A 27,806-nucleotide genomic window follows, 5' to 3' on the forward strand; every position below is an offset into this window, starting at 1 on the left:
TTAACACTTTTTCAACAAGCACTGTTTAAATGCTGATGGTCTCTGAGAGAGAAGACATCCCTTAGCTAATTTTCCATGTCCGTCTTTGCACTGGACAGTCCTGGTGTGCCATCCTGTGTCGCATGTTCGAGAACAAGAAAGCCACGGCCCCGTAACCCAGCGGGGTTCCATAAGCTGTGGAGTTACTTTGCTGCTGCTGCTGCCACTGCTGGTGACAGAGTTAGTCATTTGCCCTTGCTTCTTTGGCACGAAGAAACTATAGCGAACATCCACGGGTTGAGTTGGATCAGTTGCAAGTATTTGCACAATAAGAACCTCTTTTGTGGCAGAGTGTCCCATTGCGTGCAAGAAATCATCTTTGTGACTCCAGCCACTGTAGTTCATGACAGTCCCGTTGATGTCAATTATTGTTTCTGAAGTGGAGATCATATATTTTCCATTGACAAGGTACTCACCATTTTTCTTTTTCAGGGCCAGGTAGGCAGTGAACCTGCTCTGGTCCTTAGTCTTGAACTGACGAACTTTGATGTGTGTTGCCCCTTCTGGGATTTTCACTATATCTGTGTAGCCCTTGCTGAATGATGATTAAAAAGAAAAAAAAAAAAAGAGTATTCAACAGCTAGCATGAAATAAGCCTTGAGTCTTATTGCAACAGCTAATGAGGTCACTGGCATGATGCATCTTGCTTTGTTTCAGTTCAGGCCCTGAATCCATCTGGCTTGAGGCTCATCTAAGATTAATTTAACCAGGTTCCACTGTTTGTCTATTGTATTGCTCTTTCTATTCTTGAGGCACTTTCTACTGCACTTACTTCAAATTGCTTAATCTTTAGCTTTAATAATGATTTTACACGAGTCAGATACAAGAGAAATGAAAAATAACAGATAGCTTATATATTTCAGCAAAGGGTGGGAGGTATGAAATATGATGCACGCTTTGCCTGCCAAGGAAAGATAATGAGATATGCATTGGTTACAGCTGTTTCTTGCTGTCTTTGCTATAATGATGATTAAGGAAAGCATGAGCAGACTAACAGCTGGGTAGAGATACCTTGGGAACATCTTGATCACTGAGCAAAAATTTGTTTACTTTGAAATTCATAAAGCCGAAGATTAATTGTCAAGTGTATAACATGAGGTGCAGCCAAATGTTTAATTTGTACCATCACAGAGCTTTCTCTGTTGCTACGTATGACGTATCTTAATTCAGATTCAGAGGAAGATATTTAACTCTTCTACTGAAAGTGACAAGCATTCAAAACCTGCAAGTGTGCTGGAACTTATCACTATCTCAAGTATGTTATTTATTTTAACTTTACTGATACATAGAAAAAAATGTAAAGACTATACATAGCTACATGCTACCAGCTGGGCTTTGGAGACATGCATTTTCATTTCTAAACCCGTGACAAAACCATTCTGCAAGTATCTCATATCTGAAAAGTTTAGTGCTGAAACTTCTAGAAAAAAAGGAATGAGAAAATGTATTAAAATATATATAAAAGTGAAGGGGTCTTATTTGAGGTTATTTCAAGAACAGACTGTTAATTTTGAGAATTTTTGGCTGTACAGGTATCCTGCACAGAGTACAGATTAAACGCTTGCACTACTCCCCTACTATTTCCAGTAGTTATGGGACAATGACAAACTCTATTGATTTAGACCTCCATAAAGCTGAAGGAATATGGTGCAAAAAACAGGCTGGGGGGGGGACTACGGCACTGCACAAATATTTTTACATAAAAATTGCCAAAATAACTCTGCTAAAACATGCTGTTAAAGTTACAAAATTATTTGTTCAAAAACTATAAGCAATGCTGGGGAATTCAACTTGTCTGCACAAAGAATTGTTACACTCCCTGTGCAGAAAGAAGCGTGTGAAGCCCTAATTCTCCTCTTTCCCAACTTCTGACAACTTCGCTTTACAGCCTTTTAAAAAAGGTTCCTAGGAAGCAAGTTGTCCAGAAAATCATGTTCTGACTGCTTTAAAAGAAAAAAGTACAAACAAATGTTTGTATGGAAATTGTGTGCAATGGGAAATATATTTCTCCCTGTACATTCAATAGTTTCCCTTTACATTCAATGTACAGATTGCTACAGTTTGGTTTATAATGGACAGCAATGCAGGAGCTGCTATTTTTCAGTGGCGAAAAGATAATTTTTACTACAGCCACTGCTCCTTCGTATGTAAAAACAGTTTCAGATGTAAAAACAGACAATTAAGATTTCACTATTTTAAAGTGCGGTTTATTTTAAAGTCAATTACTCGTGTAAGAGAATTGTCTCAAACAATATTTTCACTAAAAAATAAATCCTCATCACTCTAAAATTTAATGAAAATCAAGTTAGAACATACTTGTTACTTATAGGTTGATTATTACTTTCTAAATGTGGCAACTTTTTTGAATTCATTGAGGTTGAATTAATATTTTACTCTCTGACCAGTCTCATTTCACTTAAAGGCAAGATTTGAGGAGTAAAATGGTAACTTCATAGAAATAATTATCATAGAATCTCTTAATTTGCCAGTATATCTATGCTACAAATCTGGCCTCACTGAAATTTATGGAGTCCCTTTAACATTTGTGCTGGAGCATGGATTCCAGCACAAGAATCATTACTGAATCATATGACGTCTATCTCACACTGTCTTCTTCATTTAGACATCCCAGACATTTCAATATTTACAAATTGGAAAATATTTGGTTTCTGTAATTACTAATTTGGATGGAAAGTCATTCTTTTTGGCAGAGGTGTTTTGGCATCCTTAGGTGAGTAATCATTGGTTTACCAGGAAGAAGATTATTTATGTTTATTTTCAGAATAAATTCACTCTCAAAGCCATTTTTTACTGCTATTAATCAGTATGTTGAAATGTATAGAAATAAAAGGCCATTTCAGGAGTCGGACTTCAACTTATGGTAGCTTTCAACATGCTATATAAGAATTTGGAAGATATAAAACAAAATCAAGTTTATGTACATTTTAAAAGATGGTACACTAATGCAGTCACACATACTGAGTAGAAATTGTCAAAGTTTCTAAGAGTAGATCACTACAGCAGTCTTTTGAGACCTTGGAATCTATATAAACGATAATTAAAAATCCTCAATTTTCTATGAATCTTAAGAGTTGAAGAGGGAGAGAAATGACAAGTTCAGACAGAAGGCTGACTTGACACTGATATCTCAGTACAAAGCTTACTGCTGCCCTCAAAGCAGTCAGGGAAAACCATGGGGGCAGTTCCTTTTATTTTATTTGTATTAAGTTTTATTATAGTTAAAAGGTGAACTCTGGCAGAAAAATAACATATGCATAACTGCTGTAAATATTTTGACTTAAACAAAAAATCCATCTGTAGATCAATATTGTGCCAACGGACATGAAGGGATATAGCAAATGCCATGGTTAAGCCTATGTTTACTTCTGATGTCTCATCTAGTCATCTTAGCTCCATACGTACTTAGCAGTGTGAAAAGGTATTTTTAGGGCATAATCCCTCTCAGCTATTAAGGAGGACTTCTACAGCTGTGCTCTAATGCTGTCTGTCTGTCTTCACTAACTACACAAGGAATCCATGTCACTAAATCAGGTGGGATATCCTCATTGTCATTCAACATTAGATGGGATGAAGCAAGTTCTCAGCATTTACTTGCTAACACAGCACCATCTGGGAAGTGCAGAGTTTTGGATACATCCAGATTATTCTGACACATCCAGATTTTTCTGACCCCAACGACTTTCTGATTAACTCCTCTCTTCCCTTTCCTCTCTCCTCTAGAAACCATAAGCCATCTGACCAACAAGATTAGCAAGTAGCTCAAGATACTATGCCTTATTCCAGGCAAACTTCCTATGACTGGGTGTTAACCTGTATCATTGGCACTTTGTGTCAGAAATGGACTGTGTACAGTGTTTTGCTAGTTGTTTATTTGCCAGTTTTAGGGTATTGTTAAGACACCAGCTGTAAACACCTGGAAAGTGCAATAAAGCACAGGCACTGTATGTTTTTGCCTAATCTTCATATGAAAGCAATTTGCATTTAGGGACAGAAAGCAAGCAAGCACATAGCAGTTACTATTTGCACAACAAGATACATTTACTGATACTTAGGATCAGTACCTCTTTTTGGTAAATGTTCCCATGACTTTTGTGCAGCTGGAATTGTCTCCTCCACACACCCCACATTTGTCATACTGGAGCTTTGAACCGATGATGCCATCACAACCAGTTCGGATGCATTTTCCCCGGACGCAGACTGAATTACTGTACGGTCGACATTCAGTACCATCAGTTACCTAGGCAATCAAATGACCATTAGTTAAAACAACCATGGAAAAGATTTGCTTTTTTGAATCTGACTGGTACAACCCAGTTACTTATTTATGTCACCCATACAGAACAGAGTGCCTATCCTGACAGCCCAGACTGAGTTTCTCTAACATTCCCAGCACAGAAGCAAATGAAATTTAGCAAAGGGCTGAAAGCAATGACAGATAACTCCACCATAACACACTAAGATGACCCTGGCTTTAATGATGATTCCACAGCTTACTAATAATAACAATAACAGTACTCCTAGATAGCCTTGCATTTGAGCTATCTACATCTAAATGTTACCGTCATAACATTTAGAGGCAGAAAACTGCAACTGTAAGCATGGGAGACATTTCAGTTCGAATTGCATCCAATATAACAAACTGACCACAAGTTACATCTATACTAATTGGCTAATTATTCTATATTAATTGGCTCCGTAAGAGTTACTCTGGATGCCTGTAACATAATTCAGGGTAAAATTTATTCTTTTACTTGTAGCACTCCTTTTCCTTCAGAACAACTCAGAATGACAGATGACTCTCCAGGCAGAAACCCCTTTATCCACTACTGAAAACAAACTAGTGCAGAGCACACCGAGACCCATATTTTTAATGAATCCACATAATGAGATGTGGAAACCTTATTTCATTTTAGAGGCCATTTCTGGTCCTCATGTATAACCATTGGATCAAACCATTAAATCTAATCACACTGTTAAATCTTTGAATCATATGATTTACTTCTTTTCCCTTGTTGAAGGGAAAGATTTCTAAGACACAGGACACTTCTAAACTGGAGCATGAAATAATGATTTTAGATGCTGTTACCTTCTGAGAAAATACCACATAATAGCCAGTTCCTTTGGCTCGGCAGGTAAGCTTGCAGACGTCTCCGGGAAGTACTCCAGCGTATTTGGGGACCCATTCAACAAATGTCTTGACACCTTTTGCATCTGACTGATAGCCATTCCTTGCTTCACATTGCTCTTGTCGAAAAGATTTAGCTGTAGAATTATTCACATCATTAGTGACTATTTCAGAGCAGGCTGCAAATATCATTATGCTCATCTATTATTCCACTTTATTTTTTACATTATTTTTAAGTTAGGTCACTTCAGCTCTTTACTTAGAACTGGCCTTCAAATCTTTCAACTGCTTTAGCTTGGAAATCTTCCCATGATATAATAAGCATTAAAGGACTAAAGTTTGCATTATGGTTAATTTTCCAGGGCTGAAATTTCTCTTCATTCAAGTGTCCTTTCTGTATGGCATCAGGGTGGGGATGGGGGAAGAATTATGGTATTGTACTAATGATGAATGTCTTGCCTTGGTGAATACATTTTGGAGAAACTACAATGGATCTTTGTTGTTACCTTTCACAGTAGGTGTTCAATATTTACTATCTGTGAACACAGAGGCTGGAGAATGAAGGCACTTACCATTTGCTGGGCAGGGCGTGACGTTGCAGGAGCGGTAGATGGCCCTCTTGCCAGTGCAGTACCGGCCGTTGTTTCTAGGAGCTGGGTTATTGCAGTGACGATAAGCAAACTGAACTCCTCCACCACAGGTACGGGAACACTGTCCCCAAGGTCCCCAGGACCCCCAGTTACCATGGCTTGAAGCCTGAAATATATGGAACAGTGGGAGGTAAGGACATCATCTACATGTGAATACAGGTGCTACATCTCAAAGACACTGCTAATGTTTTCCTCAATTGAAGGTGATTCCTTGGTCATTTTGATCAGGGATAACAGCTCTTAGAAGCCTTTTTTCTCCCAGTGGAGTTAATTTCTGTCTTTTATTTGCACATTGATGACATCCCACTTGGCACTGTGATGCAAGGGCAATACTAGGCCTTGCTCTGCACAGTGACCTTCAGCCTGTTTCATGGAAGACAAACATACACCAGAAGTAGTGTCCATAGTCTCAGGTGCTGCTCTCTTTTTTTTTGCTGTTCCCACCAATAGGCTGTCTCAAATGAGATCCAGGGGATTCAGCTCCCAGGATACGTTCACACAGATAATCTGTGATTAATTAAATGCAATTATTGTGATGTGTAGCTATTGCTCTGAATTACTGGCAAGAGATGGGGTTGTCAGATATAGTTTGCAACTCTACTAATTTGGCTCCTTAACGAGTATTTCAACCACTTACAGGTATTGGATGAAGAATTACATAATTCTATAAAAAATGGGTGTTATAAGGGCCATAGCTTGATTAGAATGACTCACATAGTTTGCAAATATCTTCACAAAGCTCTACAAGTCTGTACCTCTCCTGTGGGTATAGAAGAAGGGGCAGTGCTACTGTCTACCTAGCTAATTTAGGAGTATCTGAACTGTGCAGTTGACAGTTCTCAGAAGCCTGGGGACTCTTCAGACGTATAAAGTTGACACAGAGGACACTGGAGGTACAAACCCTTCTGTTCCAGCAATTATTTTCAGGATGAACTTCATCATTCGTTCTCTTCACTACAGTTAGGGCCCTGGGGCCTTTTGGATAAGGGCTGTAAATTAAATTTACACATTTAATTTACCTCGTAGTCCATTGCCAGGAAGTCAGGAAGCTAAGAATAGTTCCTTGACAATCTTTCTGTATGTCCTGAGACCTGACTTACTGAAGGGGCAAATCCTCTGCTCTGGAGGGATGCTCCTAGTTTTCAAGGAATGAAAGCTTTCATACTTCAAGAAGAAAGCATGCTCCCTGAAACTCAGCAGTGTTTTTCCAATATCCCTCGCCAATAACTCTCCAATTACATGCTAAAAAATAAGGCAGCTCTCAATCTGACTTCCATAAAGTCCCTTTCACTCCCACAGAAATCAGCGCCTTTGAGGATCGTGCCTTCTACAATCCCCTTGGGTCACAACTGGTAACTTACTGAGTAGTATTTCTTCTTGGTTTTGTCAACACATTTTCCCTGGAGGCAGATCCTCCCTTTTCCACATGGCGTTCCCTCCACAGCAGGCAGCTTCTTCGTCAGACATACCATCTGACCTTGGCGCACAACTGCACACCAGAGGCGAGAGCACACATCCATACCAGGACACACTGTGTATTCAGGTCCAAACGCCAGTTTGCACTGACGAATGGCATCGTAGGTTTGTCCTGGGAGCTCCTCGGGGCCCAGGATCTGCTTTCTCGGTTGGTCCAGTAAACAGTTACCTAAAAGAGCACACCAATCTATTAGTCATTTCCTAGTTTTCTCTGCAGTGCTGCAAATCTGTCACACAAGTTAGGCGGACTGATAATGACAGTGATCTTCATTCAAAGAATGTTGACGTGAACGGAAAGGCTCTCTGAGGTGAGGTTTTGGACAAAGTCATATTATTGCAACTGTGTTCTCACCCAGCAGTGCACCAGGTGTCGAGCTGTCTGTTTTCAGTTGGAGGGTGTAATTGAGTTTTACTCAGGTCCCTTTGGCTTTTCATTCTGGTTTCGTTTATTTGAATCAACTCTGAACACATTCCAGTTTATTTATCAATTTGTGATTTAAGGAATGATCAAGACTTATGGCAAAGTAAGCAAAGTTGTAATTTTAATTTTGAGACAGAACTTCACAAATGGTAAAGTTTCTAAAGGGATGCCAGAAAAATCACAAAAAACAGACTTTTAGCCAAGAAGGCACTTAAAAGAAAGAAAGAAAAAAAAAACCCCCAACAGATCAAAGGAAAAATACAAGCTGCATATCAAAACTAATGTTGGCGGTAAATCTGGACTGGGCTTTCCTTGTAAGGAATGATCCTTGGCTGCTTCTAGTAAGGAATTAGCTTGAAGAGGGCTATCCATTTTATACAAAAATATATAAATAACTGAAAGAAAAGAAAAAAATAGCATAAACACAAAGAATTGAATATGTGTTTTGGGATATATTGCAGAGGTCAAGATTTGTCTGGCACACTCTAAAAATGAGAATTCACATTTAGGTTCCAGAAGATCTACTGATAGATTTTTTTTTTACTATTGAAAATCTTACTTGTTGACATGCAGAAGTATTTATTCAGTGTAACCTCTTTTACACTTCATGAAAGGGTTATGTGGTCTGGGCAAGCTTCACTTATCCTTGGCCAAAATAACTTACCACAATTTACCTCACTTTGGAAACTACACCAGTGTTATTCAGTTGGATCATGGGTGAAAAAAGGCTATCTATAAAATCCTCACTATTTACACAAAAATGGGATAGAATTTCAAGTGATGGCAGTGAACTTAAACAAACCAAATACTCATCTCCTGGTGGCTTGTGTTTTCCCTCTAGAACATACACTTACTGCAGCTGTTGTTTTTTTTCCTCTAAAGACTAAGGCCAATTAGCCAAATCAACCAAGAATTCTTTCTGCATTATCACTTACTACCAAAAAAATCCTGGTCTTGTTAAGCCTATTTCATTTTTCCTTTGCTGACCCTGATTTACCCTAGCCTTATCTTTAATCTGGATTATGCTGACTTCTTTAATGAAGACAAGGTGTGCCAATGCTAACTGATGAGCTGAGTGTCATGAGATAATTAAAAATACCCTAGTGTTCAAAGCCTGTTGTAGTGTAAAATATTAAAGTCATGGTGAAGAGCGAGGAAGCACAGATTTATTTTCTGGAGTTTCTGAAAAGGACATAATTGGCAAAAGTTGCTGTCAAAAACACACTTTGTAAAAGTAAAGAACAGTGTAAGTCCTACTTCATATACCCTGTGACGAGGGAGGAAGGTAGTATGGTGTTAGGGCAGTGGTGAGAAGGCACTAGCATGTCAATAGTCAGTACTATACACTACTATTGTGGCTATAATGCAGCTTATCAAACTCCCAAGTGCAACTGTTATTCAATATTCTAAAATACCATAATAACATTCAATTTCACCATGACAGACACTGCTGCTCATCACTGAGATCTACCATGATTGACATGACTGGAAATTACAAATTTAGAGAAAAGAAAAAAAAAAGTCACATCCTTGCATATACTTGATCTGTCGATCATTATAGCTAACACCTGTTTGAATATCTTTCACATGAGACCATAAAAAGGTCTCACAAGCTTACATAGCAAATATAGCATTTTTCCCCCTTCGGAACAGAGGAGAATGAGATCCAAAGTTCTCTTTAACTGATACTGTTCTGAGGATATATGTATAAAGTCTATAAAGCCAGGTGTTCCAGCTGATCTCACATGATAAATTCAAACCTGAAGATAGGAAAGGCCCCTAAGGCTTCCCCACAGAAGAAAAAAAAATATTAATAGATAGTAGCAGTGACAATCTATGTTTAGACAGGTTGCAATGAAGTACAGGTGTTTTCACCATCAGCTGGTCCAACCTCCTACTTGTAATGGTCAGAAAAGAAGTTGAAGAATGGTTTGCCCTGGGCCTCCTGGTTGAGAGAGCAGAGAGGGCTTCAGTTCACTACATTACATTACAACATACAGAGCACGTAAATACTGCTATTCCCATTTTTTTGTCCTGAGTACCAAAGAACATCTGTGTGGCCTGGAATAAAGCAACATTGTTGTCTGATGACACTGTTAATTAAGCCATCTCTTTATCTCTCCTGAACGTTATGTGCAATATATCTTAGGGAAAAAAAGGCAGAATAAGATCTGTGTGGGAAGCAGATAACCAGGTTATAAATTAATTAAAATAGAAAATAGTCCTTGCTTCAGGTTGCACAGAGCACTGAGCACTCTGACAAACACGATAAATCACAAGCAATCACACCATAGTCTAGTGGTTGGCATGACAATAAAGGCAATTAGTACCTTAGGAGAGGGTGGGCTAAAAGCAGATGGAAATAAATGTCACTGTCTTCTGGACACTAACTGAGCCTTTTCCTCCTAAATGTTAAACTGCTGTCTGGGGTAATCTCATGAGTGTAAAACAAATGGCGGTATCATGACAATGATGTTTATAGTTCTCAGAGTGGGCCTCAGGAGACAGAGAATCAGCACCTTGATTCTCCCCAGATCTCCTGGTTGACCTTGGACAAGACATTTATATTGGGATTTATTTAGCTGACTTTAACTGTATGTAATGCTGGTGTCTGCAATTCAGTCAGCTGTCAGATGTTTCTCTACTCAGGCAAATGAGTTTATGGTGTAACTTAGCACCACTAATGTAACTGATGAGATCAGTCAAACCACTGATGCCATTGGTTAGACCCCTCTGCACCACGATGGGAACTAAAATACCCAGTTTAGGAGTAGCTCCCTACGTGGTAAATAGCCACATTTTATAAGAAGAGTCCGCTCCTCAACATCACTTTCCAAATTTACAAAATAGGAACATCAGTACTTGACAAAGTGATGCTAAGGAATTAGAGAGTCAAGACTGTGATATTTTACGTTACAACAGTATGGGGTGAATATCTAAATCTATATGGGAAACTTACTTAAAGCTTTGATAAGACACTGACTGTTCTTTTGTAATAGAATACTGCTCACAGATCCAAACTGCTGGACTTCATTCACATTTCATTATGCTTACCCATAAGGAGCAGCAGATGAACCACTTTATTTATTTCCTCACACCAATGCTGCCATGCCCTGTTTGTCACAAAGCACAATTCATAAGCTCATGCCTGCTCAGACTAAAAGCCCAGTGCAAATTGCTTATGCTGCCTATCAGAGAATGAAAGAATCTCCTCTTGTCCAGTGTTTTGCACATAAGCTTTCTGTGACTATGTAAAATCCCAGTCACAAACATCCTAAAAGAAAGCCTGGCATGTGAATATCTGTATTCTTTTGTTGCAACTGCTATTCTGTGCCTTATCTACATTATGCCTGCAGCACTGCTCAAAATGATACCTGAATGGTTAGGGTTTTTTTCCTCTGCCTAACAGCACTTGAGAGACTAGGATTTTCTTCTTTCAATGGGAAGATTGCAGGGGAGCTCCTTTTTCAAGACAAAAAGGGAGGGAAAACACTGCAATTATATGACAGTACATCCGCCACAGCAAAGGAAAAAAATGAGCAACCGAAAAAAAGCAGACATGTTCTTATTCTGAAGGAAACATGGAAATATGGCATGTCTGCACTGTTTTATTATCAGCCCAAAGCAGTCCAAAAGGTAGCGTCATACTCTACTAGGATCCTGTGGTTTCTGGTACGCCTAGCATACATTACAAATGGGAATTAGGGAGCTGTGGATTCATTCACTATCTGGAGGAAGAAAATAAAACCAGAAGTTCCCTTCCTAAAATAAAGCATGTCCTTTCAGCACAATCATTTGAAGAAACTGCAATTTAAATAATTTACTTCCAATTTTTATTTCATAGACAGTGTTTGTGTTCTGTTAAGACAAATCTTTGATTTAAAATAACTAACTGAAAAATTATAAACTTCAACTGAAAAGGAAGACTATTACTTAGAAAAGGTCTCTGAAGGCCTGATTGATCAATAAAAGAGATGCCCTAAACATTATATGTTTGAAATCATACCAACAGAATCAGTAATAAAAGAGACTAGTCGCAGGCTTATGGATAAGGGTCCAAATTTCAAGCATCCCCAGGTACAAACAAGCCAAAGGTGAGGTGGGTGGGAGAAATGCCCTTTTTGCTTTCTTTCTTGTTGGAGAAAGTAGCTAGCTGGATGCACAGTAAAGAGAAGAAGACAGGCCATAAAAAAAGCGAAAAAATGAGAACAACCTTTCTACTTGCCTGCAGCAGCAAAGGAACAGAAAAGGCAATGTAGTACAGAGCTCCTTGCGCTCTCTAAGAGGTCATTCATGGAGAGCGAACGAGGGCCCTTTTTTTTACCCCAGTGAATTGTGCTGTTCAAAAAGGAAAGTTCTCTTCATATATGGAAACTAACGTAGTGATATTAAGTCAATGCCAAGGCAACATGGACGATAAAACAGGACAGTACAGATTAATGGATCTAATAAAATTAAGAGAAAAAATGAAGTCATTCTCCAATAGAGGAAAACAGGAGAAAATACTTGAAAGAGCACTGAAATTACCTGATAAAATATTCAGAAGCAAAAAACCCTTTACATTCAGAAGACATACCATATTTTTTATCCATAAGCATTTCAGTTACCATAACAGCTTGATCCATTCACTCAATTATGTCATTTTTATCTCAGCATTTTGGAATTTGAATGGTTTGTTTAAGAACTGCAGTTGCTTTGGGACCACAATGAAGACTTTAAAATTCATTAAAGATTGAAGACTACGCTTTTTTATTATTACTTTTGGAAAGTGAGGGTTTTGCACTTATTCTCCATAGGGTAAATGACATATTCAACAAAATTAGTTACATGACTTGGAAGGTAAGCTCCTGGGGCAGAAGTAATCTTTCATCATATACAGCACAGAGGAGTCTTAGTTCTTCCTTACAGCCTCTCTACAAAAACATAATAAATACAATGGCATTATAAATGTAATAAATAGAATGCCATTTATAAACATAGGAAATGTCAGTAATGCTAACAAGAACATGTACATGCTTCTCATATCTGTAGCCTAATGCTAAGTAGACCATATAACCCATTTTAATTTCTGTGAGGAAAAAGCCAGCTCCTTGTGTCCTCTGTTTACGCTACTCTCAGAGCTCATATCTGTGGCATTTGGGAAGACAAGACTAATTTCTTGCTTTTAAAAAAACCACTCCATGTTCCAAACCAAATTATTGCCAACACACATCAACTCTTTCTTTTCTCTTGCATTCGAACCACACAAGGGTAGGGTGAGGCTCTGCCAGCCTTTTAGACCTTTGCCTTGTTTCGCAAGCACTTCCAAGATAGTCCTGAAGATGAGCAAGGAATGAACAAGCTGGTATAAAATGTTCTTCTTAAAAAAATGAATCACAGTAAAAACTAACATGTAGCTGACACAAGGTGTGGTAATACATACCATGACCATCATCGAAAAATTCGGTTATGGTTGCTGAAGTGCATTTGGACCAAGGTTTTGAAGCATCGATGCTAGTCAGAATGGAGGACATCAAGCGCTTATCTTCCATGGAGCCAAAGTTCTCCTCACAAAATTTGGAGTCATCATGGGAAAGCCCAAGCAAGTGCCCTATAGAAATAAAACAAATAAAATGATATTCCTATCCATAATGGAGTTTACCAGCTGGAGCTCACAGTCAAGGTAAAAAGAATTGTACAACTCATTCCCAAATTTGGAACAACCACCCAAAGCAGGCCACTTGAAACTGCTTGAAGGCAAAAAAGCTGTGACATTTTACACCATTAAATATAGCAAGGAAGTAATGCCATCAGCTGACACGTCATCGAACAGTGCTAATTGAAACCTGATGAAGACTTATGTGAACTGTACTAATTTATATTAGTCAGTGATTTAGTCTTACTGTTTTTCCAAACCATCTGCTGCAAGACTAATACTTTACTCTGTAAAGATGTTCTGCAACTGTCTAGAAAGGTGCTACAACATCCTTCTAAATGGACAAAAATGCTAGTATTTGTGGAGCCGTTAAACAAACTGTACATAAATTCTTAAAGCACACTCCTCTCTGAAGGATCAAGCAATCTGAATAATGTTTTCAGACAGTCTCTTCTATGTAGAATCTTGTTTTGCTGTTTTTTATTTTTTAATGTATTAGATTATTATTCTCCAGAACACAAAATAATGTACACACAAAGCAGCATATGATGGAACTTGCAAAAATCCTTAATGTCCAGGGGAGTTCAGACTCATGCTAGGTGAGTTCCCCTAAGTGCAACAGCAACCTTTTCTGTAGTTCAGTGATCCCCATTTTCTCTAGTCTCTGGGCAACAATAATAGACTGCAGGCAACACACTTTGTTCCCTCTGTAAACATCAGGTTTATCTTTAATTTCCATGCCCACCCTGGATTATATCACAGCCAGTTTACCACCTGAGAGGTAGGAGACTGAATGGGACCCAAAGCTGCAGGAAGCTCAAGCCTGAACTTAACATTCACAGTCTTTAACCTAGGCTGGGAGATGATTAACCAGCCATTCAGGGCTAGACCAAGCTTTAATGACAAGGGCAAAGACCACCATCAAAGCCACTGCAGAGAAATAAACCTGATGCCCTCAAACAGCAGCTGAAGAGCCACGTATTATGCTGCAATAACTAAAAGTCTTCTATGTACCACCAGCTTCATGTTTTGCTGTAACTGCTGTAGAATAGCTGTAAGGTGACACAAGTAGAGACACTGATCACAGGACATCATATTCTGATATCCATACTAATATGCATGACAATAGTAATAATAACAATAATACCTACAATACGGGATGGAAAAGAAGAAAAATAAGCAAATTTTGCCTATTTTTATTATATAAACTTGCTGTTGCTTTCATCTGCTTTCTAGGAGAAGCCAAGAGCAAAGAGATGGAGGCAGTGCTCATCATTGCGCTGCAGCTGCGATTAGGAAAGTAGCTATCTGACCAGAAGCCTGCGTTAAGGCTGCAGAAGATCAGAAATCAGGGTTTCTGTCCTGTGAGAGAAGCCAACAAACATATCTCATGGCAGCCTTACTCCCAGTGACATTGGGTTCCTGACCTAAAGATGGAGCTACAGGAAATGTGACAAGAGGAACTTGATCTGTTACTTCCAGTTGTACCAGTGATGGGTGAGAACAGCCAGTCTGTCTTCTGCAGCTACTGAAACCCCAGTGGAGAGGAGGTGGGAAGCAGAATGAAGGCGGCATTTCTCATTTTTTTCTCTCTTTAGCTCACACATTTACCAACATCACTGAAAGACAGACACTATTTGAATAAAAGGCCCGATAGTATTATAAATACTAGTAAGAATTTATTCAAGGAACCTGTGTTAACACTGATGAAAGTTAATACTCCTTTCCCTGTTACTACTGTTGTTAATTGCTATTGCATTGCTATATGAGAAGCACGTTGCTGCAAAAACATAATGAATGAAACTTTCATACTGAAGGCATATCTAATCACTGGTGTGTTTTACATGCAAGATATGGGCTTCTTTTTTTCTGATAGGTGACTCTCCTTTGGCAATACTTATTATATATGGGCCAGATAATGTTATTTTTTACTCTGTGATGAGACAAGGCTAAGTATCAGTAGGTTCATGTCAAGTTTCAATCTGACATAGCATTATCTAAATACTTGCTCTGAAAAGATGACATCTTTTTTTTTTTTTTTTTTTATTTCAGCGAAATGCTGGTATTTAGCAAAATAATTCACTATTAAGATTATGATTTCAAGCAGACACATTTCTCTGACAGAGTAACCAAATAATCAGTGCATCCCTTCTAACCCATAGAAAAAATACTGTGGAAGTGTCACAGGCTAAGCATTTAACAAATCAGCAACTACTGTGCCAACGAAGACTACCTCTGACTCCGCCAAAGACTTAAGACACCGACAGCAAGAGTCTTCAGGAAACACAAAGATGATGTTATTTTTGGCTGCTGTTCTACACAATTTTATCGCTATGCTTGTATTTGTGCTAACGCACTGAATGGCACCAGGTCACACCTCATGCCTGAGAACTATGAGCAGAGCTGACAGGTTAATAAACCTTGACACATGCCTAGCAGTATCACTAGAGCCATTTTCTGCTGACATTAGATAATGCCTTGTAGCGTGTTTCACCAGTGTTCTGCTAAATTGAGCAAACATTTACTAAAGAGGGATTTAGTCCTATCCCCTAGCTTTTGTTGATATACCCCTGAATACGCGGCACGGGCATAAATCAGGACTGCACACATACTGCTTTGCAGAGCCATTCAGGGTTTCAGCCACTTTCTTTAGTTTACTTGAATGTGTGCACTTGAATATGCATATATTACCAATCAATTATACAGAAATGTTTGCAAAAAATTAGCCCAGCAAGCATGAAAACACTGTACAGGTTGGTCTCAGTCTCACTATAGCAACCTTCTCTGAGACAGCTTGTATGCTTAAAGGTTGCAGGAAGAATGCTTTTGTATTTAATGTCCCAAGACTGCTCACAGTTGTAACACTGCAAGAAACTACTTCACTGCAGCATGCTTCTGAAATAAGGTAATGAGGTTCTGTCAGTGGGAAAGGAGTTTCATTCCTAGGGTACTAAACAGCTCTGGGTGAATAACAAAAGCTGGAAGTTTGTTCAAAAAGTTCGTCCTAGTAACATCACATAGCACACAATGCATGGTCACTGTAAGATATGAATAATAGTTGTGTGCAAACCAGCAATTTGAGAACTTAATTTTTTGTAATGCTCAACATTTTATAGCACCATTCAGAACTATTCAAAACTCTGTGATGTGAAGGATTCCGTCTTGCAGGGCAGAATTCAAGTTTCTTAACATCAACACCCTCTGATACCGCTCTGCAACACTCCACCCATGTAAGATACAACATCAATCCATACGAATCCCCTTCCTGCATAACTGTACTTCACCTTTTGTATCTCTGTTCATGCTACATGACAGACACCCCACATAAGCACATTATAAAGGACTTAAAACAGTGCAGATACACATAGGCCCTGTTAATGCTGATGCTTCTGCATGTGCAACTTCGACATCTCTTGAGTTTCTTTGCTACCTAGGACATTCTTTTAACACAGTTTTTTTTTTGTGTGTAAGTTCCTCCTTTCACCAGCTTCCTCAGACACGGCTTCAGAAAGACCCCTTCGTCTTTTCTTTATTTTCTTCGTCTTTTCATTTTTCAGCCCCTGCTCCTCCGGCAGTGCAACTTGTAAGCAACCTCAGCTTAGACTACCTACTATCAGAGCAATGTGCTCACACCACGTCAAACTATGGAAATCTTACAGCTGGCCAACGCGAATGTCCCTGGAGCAGGCCAGGGAGTATATTGTGCTTTAGCTTGCTCCTGGCTTCCCTGCCTAAACATGGTGTAGTTTCTCTCCCTCTGTACTCTGAGAGATGCGCTGACTCTGCGGAGAATGTAATGGCTGAGCTGTGGACTAAAGTTGTTTTTCCTTTCTTGTTTCCTCCTCCTTATGGACAAAAAAAATATCCTTCAGATAAGAGAAAGCTTGCAGACAAATTTCAAGCTCTTCACTTTGAGCAGAGGTCTGCAAATTTTTTCCATAAAATGACTGCAAATTAGTCCCCCTCTCAGAAGTGGCTGGACAGTCTCTGTGGAGAGGTTCAGAATAAATAAACAAAATGAAATGCTTCTCAGGCAACTATTCAGCACAGAACATTTAATCCCAAATACTTTGGCAAAAGCACAGGAAAATGAAATAGAGTCATCTTCTGGAAAGTGTCAAGCTACTGGCTTCACCTTTAATTAAGAATGTAGCCCAACTTCTACACTTTACAATGATAAATGGGGTAAACTGAGGACATACCTTATTAATAGTTTCTACTTTGTCATTTTAAATCAGGCCATTGTTCTAATGCACGATGAGAACTAGTCACTTACTTGGCATACTTCATCTTTTTGAGGAGAAGCTTCACAAAGTATTTGTGAGTCTTTCTCTTTTTATCTTTTAAATTTTCAAAAATAATTTAAAAAAATTATGACAAGGAACAAAGTAGTAAATAGTGAATAACTTCAAACATATACAATTCTAATTGTCAGTGTTTGAGCTTCTAAATTAGCTACCTGTGACATTAGTGATGGTAATACCTGTTCATGGCATTAAATATATGGATTCTATCTGTCCATACTGATTTCCAGTCACCCTTGTATGTATGCTTACAAACAGTACAGATGTAACTTCCAAAGAAATTTATGGAACTAAAATTCCTAATTCTTATCACAACCAAAATCTCTCTCCATCCTAACTTTGCTTTTTTAAGGGATTCTGATCAGACTTAAACCAGATTAAAATATATGACAAATTTCCAGTGACTCTTAAACCTTGTTTTGCCTTTCATTAATCAACATTCTATCACAGTGATCTCTAAATGCTGCCTACAGAAGTGAGAACAACCAAGTACTTCTACACCTGCACCCTTTGTCCTTTTGCATCCAAGAAATAAGGAAGGGACACTTGCCTTCCTATTTTCCTTTTGAAAAGTCTGCCCCCTCCCCCTGCCTCCTTGCGTGCATGATCACACTGGTAAGACCACATACTTCTCAGGACATTAGGGTGGTTTCTGGCATTTACTGGTGAGGTGCTTCCTTTCATAAGTACCAGTGTGAAAAAGTGACAGGTGATCCCTCCAGTGATCCTGTATGTAAGCATAATTCCAGTGAAAGCTTTGGGCAAAAGCAAAGACTTAAGGAACACAAATCTTATAATGAAGGTTGGCTTTTAAAAACTATGCCAATTTTAGCACCACAGCATTTTATACTACTGTGAACTTCAAACCAGGCTATTGAAAAAAAAAAAAAAAAAAAAACAAAAAAAACAAGGAAAAAAAAGGCTCCCAGCAGCTGTGTAAAATGATGTCTGATTGAGAATGGGTTAGCAGATCATCTGATGTTTTCTAGCTTAATGAAGCATCTTACTGGTGTTGACAGTTCCCACTGAGTGAAAATGACACAATATAATTTTACCAGCAGGATGGTGTTTAGTTAAGTTATGCTGTAGGAATGTACAAAATAGTAAAAGAAACAGATGGCAAGGAGGCAGGGTTTACCCTCGTGCAGGGGAAGAGAAGCCTGCCTTCTTGCAAATTGGTTCCTTCCCAAACAGTAAAAAGACCAACCAGCTAAATGGACTGCCAGCCTTTCTTCACAGCCTTCCTTCTCCCGTTGAGGTGTGACAAAGTGTGACTACATCAGTAAACTGCTGAAAGCAGCAGGAAAGGAACCTGCAGACTTGGGACACTGGAACATCATCTGCAAGGGACTCTTGGCACAGCTCAGTCTGTTTAGAGCCTGAAGCAAGAGATGAAGAAGGCAAGAGCAGTCATCAGCCCCTGGATCCCAGTTCACCTGCACTGTCTGCATTCCCCATAGTGGACCTTGCACTGCACAAGCCTTCCTACCCCAACAACTAATGAAGGTCAGCATCTGTTTTACAGCCCAACAGGAAATAATACCCCCCGTGGGTTAAATGATAATTCCTACACCTTGCAGGAATGGGGTGTAGATTCCTAAAATAAGATGGGAATACTCCAAAACAATCACGACAAGTCAGCTAAAACTTACATCCTCTCTAAGTATCAGGAGAGAAAGAGCTCTGCAGGTAGATCAGAAGCACATCACAGCTATATTGGATGTGTGGTGAAACACACTGCACTGCCACTATTTTCTTCCCAGGAGTGCTGGGAAGGAAAACTGAAGTTTGGATATTTCTGAACTTTCTTAAAATATGTTGCCAGACTATCTGTAGAGGTATTCTGTGACAACAGCTTGCAAAAATTACTCTAATTTCATTTATTTTCCACTCGTATCTCAAGTACAGGAATAAAGAAAACAAAAATTACCCTTAATGTACAGCAAGTAAACCTCTGCTTTTGCTAAAACACAAACCATGGAAGCTCTTTCTTCTGGAAAAACAAAACAAAACAAAACAAAACAAAACAAAACAAAAACCAACCTTGTTTATGGACATACACAGCTCTCTAGTGCTTGAACTGAACAGCATGTTGAAGTACAAGCTCTTGCACTGAATTTGACCACAGAACACATGCAAAGTGACACAGCATGCTAAAAAACGCTGCAGGCATTGTGATTTGTTTTCTTAGAAAAGCTCAGCTCCAGTGAAGTATGTGTTTTTCAGTGAGGTCATGCCTTTCACCTAATTTTCAGTGGGGATGACTGGGGTACAAAAGAAGGTCAAGTGATTTGCCCAAGGTTACCCAGTGAGTCACTGGCTCTCATGGGATCAGGATTCAGGAAGCTCCTGGCTCAACATTCCTTGGCCTAATCACCAGCCCGTACCTTTTCCACGAGCCTCTTGCTCTCTCCTTTGCTAAAAAAAGACTGCACGTGGTAACTCTTTTAAAATAAAAACATTTCTTTCTGCATCTACTGTTTTTCTAATGTGTGCAAGTACTTGGCTCCCCATTAAGAACTGCATACTGATACTACTCAGAAACCCTCCTGAAGTCATGGGAATTTTGAATTAAAAAATGATGGACCTAAGCAATAATGATTAATAAAGTTGGGTGTTTTTATGCAACAGAAGTGTTTTGAATTACACAAGCTTGCAAAAAACATGCATAGAATGTAAAACTGCCTATTCCTCTTTCTTCATACGTGAACTTTCCTTCCAATTTTCTTTCCTTTGACTGCTATCCATCGCTTATGGAAGAAAAAAGAAAACAAAAATCACTCTCTCTTTTAAGTCTCCAGCCCAGAGGCAGTCTTTAATATTTCTGGCTTAAAAGAGTTCTTCATGAAACAATAATCTGAAGTGCAGCTTCTTTTCAGGAGCAGACATAAAAAAAAAAAAAGCCACAATCAGACATTCATACACCAGTCCTGCAGACTTTACACAAAACAAACTTCTACTGAAACGGCTTGTTGTAACTGACTTCTGTGGGAGATCACAGATACATCACCCCGTCAGAAAGATAAATTGCAGGCAAGATTCTGTCCAGGCAATGTGGACTAGGCAATCAGAAACCACTATGTCCACTTAGACTCTAATAATCATTAAAAAGATGTGGTCTTGGAGGTCCATGGTACATCTGCTATCCTAATTAATGGGGCATGTAAAAGATACATATTAATTTTAATGAAAAAGTGGGACACGGTGACACCCATTTCACATCTGTCCAACTCAGAGTACCTCACAAAGAATATAATTCATGGTAGCTCATGTTAACTGAATGAACTCTGGGAGAGCAGACAGTGCAAGAATGTATAAATTACATTGCCAGCTGCCTGTTTATTGGGTAATTCTGCCTTCCTCTCTACACTTGAAGTACTTGCCGCACAAAAACTACATGGTCATATTTGTAGTATTAATCTGCCACGGAGGAAAGCAATCCCTACCTTCCCCTGCAATATGGAAGGGGTTACTGGGGGTTCAGGCACACACAGCCCAAGTGAACTTTTTTTTTACAGTGATTATTATGATCCATCAGGCAAAAACCAGTTTCATTCTCAGTTCCCTTATGGTTGCAGAGATAGTAACATTTTGCTTAAAGTTATGATGCTTCAGGATCCCTAGCAGCTACTTGAGCCACAGCACTCATTTAATCTAATTCTTCATGAGGTTACACATACACAAAGATCAGGACAACTCCAGAAAACCTCTGAAAATTCCAGCAATGTTGGTGCTGTGTCTGAGTCACTTCCTGACATCTCTGGCTGAGAACTTGGCCCTCAACCTCCTCACTTCTCTGTCAGAATTGTTCCACTGACACTAAGAAGACAAAGATTTCCAATCTACTCAGACTTAGAAGTACATGGTAGATAAAGAAAACCCAAGTATATCCAGAAGCTGAGGATTCAGTTTTTCTATATTGCATCAATTTCCCCCTTCCATGTCTCCACTTTTCCATACAGCCTCAGCTTCACGAGAAAAGGTTTGTTTTAAACACCAGGTGTGCTGCAGGTGGAACAATTACATATTACATATAATGAGTTAATCAAAATATTTTTGGGCAAGCCAAGTTTTTCTTTTAGCCAAAATTTTAACCAGCAACCTTTTTGCACAGATGATGTTTGTGTTTCGAAATATCAGTTAAAGTTTCTGCCCCACTCTTCACCTCTTGTGAGGGCTTAGTTCTGACTGCCCATCTTTTCTCTTAACCAAATGGGATGTGTTCATGAAGGCTTAATTCAAGGGCTTTTGCTAGCAGAAGCTTAAACAGAACCTTGGAAAAGGTTCAAAGGGAAGGAATCACATAATTTTGCTGATGTATGTCATCAGAGAAGATCTGGATAAGTGTAGTCTCTTTTTCTCTCATTCTCTTTTTTGTTGTTTTTCTTTTAAGAAAGCAAATCTTCCTAATTATGATTATCTGGATATTTGCCTAAATTTTGTCTCTCATGAAGGAAACATAATATGAAAGTCAGACAACCTTCTCCACTTTTTCATGTGCCTATGAGATTCTGTGCCCTTGGCAATGTATCCCTCTTGAAATGAAAGGCTACAAAAGATTTGTACCTGTCAAGTCTGAAGCTTGTCTTTATCTGTTTTATCTTGACAGCCTTGAAATCAAAGGGCTACATGTTCAGCAGTGGAAAAGAAAAGAAGACTGTGTATTTAATTACTTTTGAGTGTGTACAAAATGAGCACATGAGTTAAAATACAGAATGAGAGTATTTTTTGACTCTTCTATGTACATCAGAAGCAAGACTACCACTTAAATATCATACGCATTGTTCTTGGTTTCAGTTTTTTTCTGAAGAAGGGCCAGAATCATACAGTTTGCTATAAAGGTTACACAGGTTAGACATGGTAGACATGGCTCTCTTTCTACAGAGGCCTACAACTCAAATACAGGCTCAGGTTCTGAACAAATACTTTCAATCCACGCAGGATTCAGCAAAAGGATATTTTGACCTATTTCAGTGAACCGCCCGAGTAGGGACTCCAGGAGTGACCCCTCACTTCTAAAATGGCTTCTTTACATAAAATTACGCTCTCTGATAAAGCACTACACTGTTCTGACAGTGCTCACGATATTTTTGTCCTCAGTGATGGCAGATGCCACAGAATGATGGCACATTGAAAAAGATTTAAACATCAAAACATGTTATGCTCTAGTTTTACTTTCTGTACAGTTCCTTGATTTTAGCTGTTCAGCTAGGCAGTACAGCTGTGGAGGAAGTTGTGGTAACTTCATATAACCATAAGAAAACGAGGCTGAGGGGAGACCTTGAAAAGCCATCTTGTGCATCCCTCCGCCCTAGGGCAGGATCAGCCTCCCGTAAGCCACAGCTGTTTTAGAGCCAGCCGCCTCCTGCAAACCTCCGGTAACGGAGATTTCACAGCCTCCCTAAGCAATTCATTCCTGCCCTTAACTGTCCTTCTGGTTAGGTGATTTTGGCTAATGCTTAAAGTAAATCTCCCTTGCTGCAATTTAAGGCCATTACCCCTTGTGCTGTCCCAGGTGGACACGGAGAATGATTTATTATGTAAATTTTCGCAACAATTTTTTTTTAATATATCTGAAGACTGCTTTTATGCCCCCCTTTGGCCTTATTTTCTCTAAAGTCACATTAAAAGATAAAAGAAAACTAATGAACAGAGGTTTAATTAGTTCCATGTAGCAATTTTTAAGCTATATTCTAAAAATAAAATACTTGGAAAGAACATCAGTAAACTATATTACTCAGGAGGATAGAAGGAGTAATAGCATGCCAGTGTGGTTGCATAACAGAGAAATAGGAACTTTGCAAAAGGTCAAATGAACATTACCACTGAGCAAAAAGGCAGGGCTTTCTCTCTATCTTCTCTTTAAAAAAGAAAAGAAAAAAAAAAAGAACAAAGTTCTTCAAGAGTGATGGAAAGAATAAAGAAACATATAATTTAACAGACCCATGTAACTCTCACTGAACTAAACTGGAGCTTTGTTTTCTTAAAGACTGACAGAAGGATGCTTTTGTATTTAAGGACTAGATCAAAACTCAAGAGATAAGTTTAATCCTAGGCTTTCCTTGAGACTTTGTTGTGATTCTGGGAAATTACCTATTGATAAAACAAGCAGTAGCCCCACTTACTTTCTCCTGAACTCTTCCCATTTGTTCTTGTAGAAGACAACCCCTTCAGGACGATGGGCTGCCTGTACCAAAACACGGACTCCAGCACAGGAGAAGCCAAAGTCAGCAGAAACTTCTGACTACAAATGCATCACAAAATACAGCACCATGCTACTAAACAAGGAATTGCCATATACTGGATGTATCCCATCGCAAATGATGTTAAACGTAACTTCAAATTGATTGACTGTGCCTGTTGGTGATGCTGGATCATGCTTGTCTTCATGGGATGCACAGATTGGCTTATAATTTAACACTGTAAAAGCAATAAAATCTCCAACCCAGAAGTCCGGAATGTTAGAGTGAGAATCAGGTTATTTTTGTCTCCTGATGGTTATTTTAGTAAGGGATATATGGAGAAACAATATGCTAGTGCTGACCTATGAAGAACATTAAAAAAATGTTGAGATTATGAGGAATCATAGGTTCTTCAATGCTTTTCTCTAGATGTCTCTGCGAGGCAGGGAAGTGCATGAAATAGGGAAACATAATTTTTTTACAGACCATAGGCTGATGATAACAAAGACTTAGAGAATGTCTACATACTGCGCCTAAGCTAGCTCAAATATGCCTGCAAAGCTATAGAGGCATAGCTGAAGGAGTTGCTTACAGTCAAAAAAGACATCCATATGCCACAGCATGGAGCTGAGCTGATGAGGCAAGAATCAAGAAGACTATTTGTGTGACAGCAAAGCTACTACAGTCCTAACTGATAGCAGTGTGTCCCCCACTACAAAATAACCATATATGGATTCACCATTAGTGGCTGGATGCCTTGACAGGCTATGATTTAAAAATAACATTTATACTATTAGCCCTGCTTCCCTTTATTCTGAGGAGAAATTGGATTATCATATTCAAAGTTACAAGGTTTCCTCCTATTTTTTTCTCCATTTTCCTAATTTTCTGCATTTGACACTGGACACATGATTTGTGATTTTCCTACATACAAGCAGGACAAGAGTCAGGTCCTACCTCGTCAATTTTTATATATGGATCTCCATCTCTTATTGTCAGCTAACAGTTGTACTAAGAATTTCATTGCGTCTATTTCTTTTTGTGCTCTTGTTTACAGCTCTTTGGAGATCTTGCCTGTTACAGCTTCTTATTCACACTCTCCCCCTCAAAAACCACTGGTCAAAATCCATCTATGTTACCTGAAAGAAATAAAATAAACATCTAACACAAAATGTGGTAGAAACCCTAGTAACAGAAGTGACAGGCTTTATCCTGTAGCAGGCTGCTTTTTGGCTTCCTATGCAGGTATCCAACCTGAGTCCTTGGGTTGTGCATCGTCCTGTTTGGTTAAGCGGCAGTTCCATTTACTTTGGTGGCCGTCCAGAGAAAGAATACAATCCTCAAAAATGCTCTTGGATCCTTCAGAGAGGAAACAAGAGCACTCAGATCCCCTTGAAGTCAAAGTGAGGACACATAGCCATTCTCCAGATCAACTTAATGTTAAAGATGCTGCATCTGCTACACATCCACATGCAGCATGGTTATTTAAAAAACTGCAGATGGTGACTCTGACTCATTTAGCTACTCACCTCACTCTTCCTACTGACAGAAAGGAGCATCTTAGAGTTAGAGCTCTTAGTGTCCCCTCTAGGGATGCAGGGCATCTCCTATGCTGCCAGGTGAATTCCACCAAATAACTAAGCCACTGTAAAATTAAAGCTACACCCCACCCACAGGACAGGGGGAACTTTAAGACTTCTGAATTGTCGGAAGAAATCTGGTCTCCAAATAAAATAAAGCCAGGTTTTCCCCAAAGTGCTTAACTAAAGGGTATCCATGCCACATTTTTATTTTTCATCTTTTTTTGACCTTTAATTTAATGTAAGTACTCAAGCAATTTTAGCTGTGTTTTCTTCTCAACTTCTCTGACTTTAGGCCACACACACAAAGATCATTCAGTGACTTGACACCCCTCCTTTCTTATGGCAAGGAGAAAAAAAAAAGGGATGTTATTTTAAACAACCTCAGACTAGAGGTTTTTTGTCCATTAGGGTACTTATTTATCCATTTCAATGCATGCCTTTTTTACATTGAAAATTATAGCTTTTACAGATTCCTGTAAGCTTCTAGGTATGAAAATGGCTCTTTTTCAAAAACGTGCTCCTAGATCACTAAAAATAATTCACTTTGCTTGCGTTTTCTTTGTGTGGAATTCAAGGTAATAATATGTGTATTTACTGCTCATCCTTTTCTTTACTGATCTATGTTCTTTCATTTTTTACCTATCTAAACATGTATTTATTGTTGATAAAATAGCAGTCAAGAGACATTACCCACCTCTTCACACACCAGACACATTAACACTGGCATCACAAGAAGGTCCTTCATTCAGCCTCATCAGTGCACACTAACCTTCCCCAGTAAGCATCACTTCTGGACTCAAAAGGATAGAAGCAGTCCCTCTAGCAGACTGGCCTTTGAGTGACAGGCTAAGTTTGCCAATCTACTTGCCCTACTTATAGACTGGGATGGGTCATTTGCTCATGATGGGTTGTTAGCTTCACAGCATCCAGGCTTAATGCCGCTAAACTCATCTGATATGAAGTTGTACTTCATGTATTGCTGTACTTATCTCCAAATACTCTGAATTAGTGTTTCCAGAGGGCCTTTTCAGTTACTACCAAACCATCTTGTTTATTAAAATAAGATTTCTGGTTTGGGGACTCATTATGCCACAACATTTTATGTTTTCATGCAACACATGATCCCTTTCCTGTGACTACTGATTTAATTTCTTTGTGGCACCGTACGAGCAGCAGGGTTAGGTTCACTAATCATTGAAGGGTCAGGTCATTGATGTGTCAGCTGCTTTTTCATACTTGGTGACCTCCGGTTGCTGAACCAGGTATATATAAGGCACATAACTCTTGGGCTCTACCTGCTAGCTACTTGAAAATCGAGCTACTGTAATGATACTCCCAAAGCAAACTTTACTTTGGTTTGGCATGAGGTACAAGGCAATTCAGAAATTGGCTGTCTCTGAAAGTTCTCCTTTCCTTGTTATTTCCTTCCAAGAATGTAAAAAAAAAAGTTCTCCACTTTTAAATTGCTGTTCACTCACCAAAGCAGATAGCCCTCATACCAAATGTATTTCCAGTGAACACAGCTCACAAAACATTAGCAAATTAAAAATAATCAAGATGGCAAGCAGTGGCTCTCAAGTAATACATCATAACAGACATAATGTCCCAGAATATGATCCTTCTTCCTACATTAAATTGCTGTCCACTGCGGTAGAGACTAAAACAAAGTTAAACAGTTTTTTTGAGCAACCATTTATCACTTAATACTATTTCACTTATTTCAAGATTCACATTAGTACCATATTTTACCATAAAGATGGAATTTCCATACACTTAGAAAAAGATTAGGTTTGTTTTTTTTCACAAAAGCCTTCTCTTCAGGTAATACATTGTCCCAGGAAAAGGTTTCATAACAGCAGAGCATGCAAGTAGTCCAAAAAGGTGAATTATTTTCCAAAGGTTATGCAGTAAATGCAAGTGAATTACAATAGATGGTCCCAATGCTTTCTCAGGAGGGTCATGTATTGATGTCTCTGGACAGTAGCAGCAGCCTTCGAATTTTCACTTCAACTACTGCTTAGAAATGACACTGTCAGAAAGGAAACACCTACTGTGTGCCTTCACTTGCCTTCTGATCCCTTATTAGTTAACCCTGAAGTGCATATGTATACAGCCTTAATCCCCAAGTGAGTATCTGGACCAGGGGAAATCTGGAATTAATTGCGAAGTATTTTGGTTACTAATGCAGCTGTTACAAGTGTTTGATTTGGCAAGCGAACAGAAAAGGCACTGCATACCAATTTCGTGAGCCACTGTAAAAGCTGCATGGAGGCCGTCATCTTCAATCACTGCACAGCTGCGCTCAGGAGAGCATATGGTCCCAACGTCCGCCATTCCCAGAGTATCACATGAATGATGCCCACATAAATC

General features: G+C 38.9%; 1 protein-coding gene across 1 annotated transcript; it reads right to left on the bottom strand.

The window, feature by feature from the left end:
- On the bottom strand, window positions 1-27,806 carry ADAMTS5 (ADAM metallopeptidase with thrombospondin type 1 motif, 5; the record flags this gene model as incomplete). Its single annotated transcript, XM_010085365.1, has 7 exons — window positions 1-574; window positions 4,122-4,297; window positions 5,147-5,322; window positions 5,758-5,941; window positions 7,197-7,480; window positions 13,155-13,322; window positions 27,674-27,806. Coding segments are annotated over 7 exons (1,695 nt in total), but the record flags the coding sequence as incomplete, so codon positions are not given.

Source organism: Pterocles gutturalis, unplaced genomic scaffold (assembly GCF_000699245.1).
Source record: "Pterocles gutturalis isolate BGI_N339 unplaced genomic scaffold, ASM69924v1 scaffold45906, whole genome shotgun sequence".
NCBI classification, from domain to species: Eukaryota; Metazoa; Chordata; class Aves; order Pterocliformes; family Pteroclidae; genus Pterocles; species Pterocles gutturalis.